Source organism: Podarcis liolepis (assembly GCF_965112155.1).
Source record: "Podarcis liolepis genome assembly, chromosome: 13".
Lineage (NCBI taxonomy): Eukaryota > Metazoa > Chordata > Lepidosauria > Squamata > Lacertidae > Podarcis > Podarcis liolepis.
In genome coordinates, this window is record NC_139573.1 from 24,636,529 (window position 1) to 24,642,126 (window position 5,598).

Consider the following 5,598-nt stretch of genomic DNA (forward strand, 5'->3'; position numbering starts at 1 on the left):
AAAAAACTGTTGTGGAAGCCACAAAATATCCATTCCACTGAAGAATAGTTGATGGTGCTTGGAAACTGCAATTGGTGCAGAATATAGCAAGAATGTGGGCGCTCAGATATATTTTCCACATGTTCTGTACTGGTTACATTGGCTGCCTATTTGCTTCCATGTGCAATTCTATTTGCTGGCTTTGGCCTTTAAAGCACTAATGGTTTGCAACTGTGTTATTGGAAGGATTGCTTGCTCCTGTTATGAGATTGCTTGAGCATTACATGTCTAGTTCCTGCTCTCCGGACTGTTGGTAGGAGCTGTTAGATTGCCAAGTATCAGAAACACGATCTTCTCAGTGTCTGTTGGTTTTTAAGAAGCTTGAAAAAAATTCAGTCTGAAATTTTTTAGTTGCTGCTGCCTATAAGCAAATCAATGCTTCATTTCTAATTGTTATTTTTATTTTTTAAAACTGTACATACATTTCCTTCTAAGGACACAACGCTATGAAAGGCAAGATATAAATCTCTGAATGAATAAATAAATGAGTGAATTTATTAGATCAGATAGTCAGATAGCATGGTATACATCCATCCATTTAGATACATTGCTTATTCCTAGGGCTCTGTGCATTTGGCTACTAGGAGAACTAATATGAGGCATAAAATCCAGGTTCTGGAGTCAGTGGACATATTCGAGGTGGGGTAATTAAGAAGCCTAGGGGAGAGCTGAGCAGCACTGCTGTTGGTTGGAGGATGGCCTTTCGGCGACTTCCACCGCTCTCTGCCTCCTCTTATAACTAACAAAATTAGAATAAGCTTAACACCCTATCCTAGGCCGAGCTAGGCACACCTTTAGTCCACTGATTTCAGTAGATGGGTTCACAGAACTCTGCACAGGATTGTGCTGCAAATTGCATAAAGTAATGTATATAGAATTTAGTTTTCCTCACAAAAAAATTGAGCTACCTTGGTGCACAATCTTTATATATTTTTTAAAGGCAGTGTGTACACAGATCTGCTCACTGAAAATGGTCAGAACTTGGCTTTTTTTAGCTGTGCTTTGACTTGCATAATGAACTAGCATCCTGGGAACACTGGAAGCTGCCTTCTACTGAATAAGACGATCGGTCCATTAGTATTGGTCCTAGAATGTGGCAGTGCTCATGTGATGTTTTGTAGTACCCACCAAACTTTGGGCATATGGCTGGGTACTAGACGTCTGTCCAGCGACAGCTGGTCAGTAATCTGTCTAGTGCCCCAGGCTGGATCACTTCCACCCAAAGAAGTGTGGCAGCCAGCATCTTCCTCGTGCCGGCGTGGCAATTACAGAAGTGGTCACTGGGACTGTGTTCTGCCACTTTAATGGACCGGCACTTGGGCAACATAGCTAGCATTCCTCCTGGCCTGTGCAGTCTTGATGCCTATCTGGTGAGGTGGGAAGCAGGCAGGGGTCAAAGAGAGGCTCTCCGACCCAAAGGCGTGCGGCAAAGATGTGCCGGCAGGGCAGCTGGTGAGCCATGTAGATGGAACAGCTGCAAGTGGCCAGATCCTGGCTCACCAGGAAAGAGCAGGTGCTTCCCTCCAAGAGGTAGCCCTCAGGTGTGTCCTTGAGCGCATAGTGCGCATGGGGCACCAGGTCCAGTTCCTCGGCCACCAGATCAGCACTGTCGGGCAGGCAGGCGGAGTGGTACAGCTCAGCCACAGGTGCCACATTGAACGTCGAGGTCTCCACATGCAGGGCTTGGAGATCTATCAGGCCCTGAACGCAGGTGGCCAACACCATAGGAGGGGCGAGTACTGTCAGCAGCTTACGGCGGTGAGTGCTAAGGTGGTCGAGGAAGGAGCATTCCCGGTTCTTCTCAAAGGCCCAGCACTCTACCCACATGCCCTTGTGAGGGTGCCAGTGCTCCAGGAAGTACTGCAAAAAGGAGAGTGGGGCGACATCTTCCAGGTCGCTCAGGTACTGGCTGTAGACCCGCGGCGAGTCAGCATTCGCCAGGTTGAGCAACAGGTTGCGGATCTGGTCCTCCTTCGGCACAGCCAGCTCGCAAGCTCTGCGGTAGAGGGCCTCCAAGACCTGCAGGCGGCAGATCTGCACCCGGGCACATGGCAGGACCTCCTCCACCGCGTCCAGCCCTGTGACCCCAGCCCCTACTGTGACTACTTTCACCCTCAACTTGATGTCCGGGGCACTCTGCACCAGCGAAGCAACAATGAATATAAGGAGGTCAGGCAGCCCCTGGCGTGCCAGGCAGTAGGCCACCTCACGCCCGCGGCCATTGGCATCTTGGCAAAGCACGGTGTAGAGCTCAAAGTCCGCATCAAGGCAGGCAGCACGCTCCAGGAAGAGGCAAGCTGGGAAATGTTGCACAAGCTTGCGCATGTGTGAGGTAGCCAGGAAGATGCTGTTGAGGACAGCCACATCCTCCTGGAAGACAAGTTTGACTTTGGCCCCTGGATCTGCCTTGAAGAGAGCGTCCAGAACAGCCAGGAGATTGCACATGCCCTTGTCTTTGGCTTTGCTGTAGTCCTCCAGGTTCCAGATAAGGTCAGGTGCCAGAAAGCGCTTGGAGATGCTGTTGGTGATGCGGATGGGCAGCCCTAGGCTGGCCCTCAGCTGGTGCCGCTTGAAGTGATGGGCAAACTCCAGCTCCGACAGGCGGTGGTTGTGCTCCAGGTTGGCCTCAATCACCACCAAGCGGTCCTTCTTGGGGCCCAGGCGCAGAGTGATAGAAGCTGGGCAGTCGATCTTCTCACTGCTACAAAGGAGGAGATGTGGGGGGGGGGAAGGTGTTGGTTTAGTAAGAAGCGATAGCATTATTGGCACTGGTCTTCAATGGATACTGGTAGGAACTGCTGTCACTGGCAGTCCCTCCCTGTCTGGGGGTCCGTCCCCGTCCCCCCATTGTAGTTTGTATTGTAGTTTAGCCACCCAGAGTGGCTGGGGCAACCCAGCCAGATGGGCGGCGTATAAATATTATTATTATTATTGTTGTTGTTGTTGTTGTTGTTGTTGTTGTTGTTGCTGTTGTTGTTATGACTATGTCTATTATTAGCAGTGCTTATGTCAAAAAAGGCAAAGAGGGCCAACCAATTCTGTAGGTTTTATTCAGAAAAGCATGCCTTAATTCTGCACTATACACTTGGGATTTTGAATTCAGGAGTAATTACAGCACAAGGAATATCTTGTTTGGTGAGGACCTATGAAGAAATCCTAGGGTTTTGCTTTCTATAGAGCAGGGTTAAGCAGCCTGTGCCCCACCAGAGGTTGCTGGACTACAGCTCCCATCATCTTTGCCCACTGGCCATGCTGACTTGGGCTGGTGGAACCCAAAAACATCTGGAGGCTAAGCTATAGAGGAACAATCAGTGTCTCTTTGAGGGTCTCAATGATACTGGGGGAATGGGAATCGGAGAGAATTTTAGCTTGTAAACATCTCGGAGCATGGGGCCTGTGCAGCAACATGCATGCAGACGGCATTATATAATCAAACACGCGATGGACTTACAGGCGGTTGCGTTGCACCGTGCTCTGCCCCACATAGGTCCCGCTGTGCTTGCAGATGAGACGCACAAAACGGAAGCGGAGTGTCTCGGCGAGGCTGGGCTGATAGTGCGGCGGGTTCTGGCGCAGTGAGATCAGTGGCTTCAGGCTGGCAATGATGAAGAGCACTTTGTGCTTTTCGCACCAGTCGTCAAAGAACGTGCTGAACTGGTGCCAGGTGTGAAACTCCCGGCCCAGGCCGAGGTCCCCCATGGCATCTGTGAGCAGAGGAGCACAGTCATTCAAATCATAAGAGAAAGCAGAAGGAGGAGGCAGTGAGATTGGCGGTTCCAGTGATGGAATTTGTAGCCAGCAATTCCCCCCCCCTCCAAAAAAAACCCACTTCATATGTCTTTTTAAGACACCTTCTGCAATCTAACCTTTCCTACAAGATGCATATCTCCATATTAAAATGCAGGCTTTTGTATTTTGTTTTAGACACATTATGTAAAACACTATTTAGATTCCACAAATCTGGACACATGTTCTTGTTAAGTAGTTGAAATTGCAATCCTATGCACACTTCTCTGGGAGTTAGTCATAAAAGGAACTGGACTGCAAATTTGGTACACAACTAAGGAAGCTAGTACAGTACCTGCCAAAGTGAATATGCTTAAAGTCTTTTCTTTACAGAAATCCAGTATCCACTGGCAATCAAGCCATGAAGACTTGTTGCCACTCTTGGAGAAAAAGTAACCTGAAGAAAAAATATATATGAAGATTTATAAAAGTACCAAAATATGGGAATATTTTGAACTACTAGTATTTACCATGCCCATGGGAGGTTGTTGGTGCCTCTGAATTAAGACTGTAAGTAGCAAGAGATGTGATGCAGTTTTGGCTGTGCCCATTGCAAAGCTGAGGCAGGGCAGGGGATGCACAGCAGCTGTCAGATCTAAGTTGTGACAATGTACAATATGGCATGTCTGCGTACGTGTGCAAGAATGGAAAAGTTAATGGCACCTGACACTTGGGCTCACCCAAGTGGACTGCAGTTAGTAGGAAACTGAAAACAGTTATTCCTGGGCTGGCACATATGAAGCATGATGGTTTGCACAAATCTGAGCCCAGCCACCCACCCACTAATACATGCACACTCACTCACACTTATTCATGCATGCAGACACAACAAAAACATGCATCATATGCTGCAAGAGACATAAATGTGTGCATTTAATCCATACAGCAGTAAATGCAAAAATATATATGTCTGTATGATGAGGAAGGGGAACATATGCTTAAATTAAAGTGTACGTATTTATGCATGCATTTTATAAGCTCGGCCAATTCGGAGCTGTGCGCTCTGGGGCTCCGACTCCCACCCTTCCAGCTTCAGAGAGCGCCCCCAGCTGTCTCTGGGAGTCCCAATCCCGTGTTACTCTCCGCACCCCCTCCGCCCGGCAAAGGACCCCAGATCGGACCCATACCTGGCCGGTTGTCTCCTTACCCCCTCCAGCCACCTTGGATCTCTGCCTGTCCGGGATGCGGCCAAAGAGCCAGGCCCGCTCCCAGCGAAACAAACCCGGGCGCTCCGTCTCCCGCTTGCTGATTCCGGCTGGGCGACGGAGGCGAGCCGCGAGCTCCGCCTGCTGGAGCTTCCAGCAACGCAGCCTGCTCCGTCCACAGCAGCACGGCGTTGCCAAGAAAGAGCAAAGTCTAGGTGGCTGGAGGAGCAGAAGGGAAAGGATTACGAGGAGGGCTGACGAGGGAGGACGGCGCGGGAAGAAGGTGCCTCTGAGCATGTGCAGAGTGCGTTCCCATCGCTTACCTGGCCAACGCCAAGTCGCGCACCCGAGATTAGGAGCTGAACTTGGCTTGGAGCTGGGAAGGCGCAGTAGCTCGGCAGTCCCGGCGCGCCAGGTGATGACCGGAGGAAGCCGGGTTCAAACCCCGACTTAGCGACGGGGGTTCAAGTTAGGCTAGTGACTTTCTCTTTCAGCCTTACAGACCTCAGATAAAGAGGGAAACTGCTGCGCCCACCCCCTGCGCTCCTCGAAGGAAGAGCAGGGCCAACATGTCACGATAGTAACACACGGGCTTCTTGCCGGAGGTTATGTAGTTAAATGAAATATT

General features: G+C 50.0%; 1 protein-coding gene across 6 annotated transcripts; it reads right to left on the reverse strand.

Moving 5' to 3' along the window:
- Positions 1-512: 512 nt before the first annotated feature.
- On the reverse strand, positions 513-5,598 carry ZSWIM9 (zinc finger SWIM-type containing 9). Of its 6 annotated transcripts, none has more exons than XM_083472291.1 (4): positions 4,973-5,278; positions 4,121-4,222; positions 3,491-3,743; positions 513-2,740 (listed from the first exon to the last, which is right to left on the reverse strand). In XM_083472291.1, the coding sequence occupies exons 1-4, from the start codon at positions 5,265-5,267 to the stop codon at positions 1,369-1,371; spliced, it is 2,022 nt and encodes a 673-aa protein (XP_083328417.1). In that variant the 5' UTR covers positions 5,268-5,278; the 3' UTR covers positions 513-1,368. The 6 variants fall into 6 exon arrangements, with proteins under 6 accessions (XP_083328417.1, XP_083328419.1, XP_083328420.1 ...); XM_083472293.1 differs by having other exon boundaries at positions 4,953-5,093; XM_083472294.1 differs by having other exon boundaries at positions 4,121-4,552; positions 4,662-5,087.

Coding starts and splice junctions, on each gene's coding strand:
- ZSWIM9 (XM_083472291.1), bottom strand. CDS start 5,267: ATGCTCAGAGGCACCTTCTTCCCGCGCCGTCCTCCCTCGTCAGCCCTC. Junction 3,744..4,120: donor AAGCATATTCACTTTGGCAG/GTACTGTACTAG, acceptor CTCTGCTCACAG/ATGCCATGGGGGACCTCGGC. Junction 2,741..3,490: donor ACGGTGCAACGCAACCGCCT/GTAAGTCCATCG, acceptor CCTCCTTTGTAG/CAGTGAGAAGATCGACTGCC.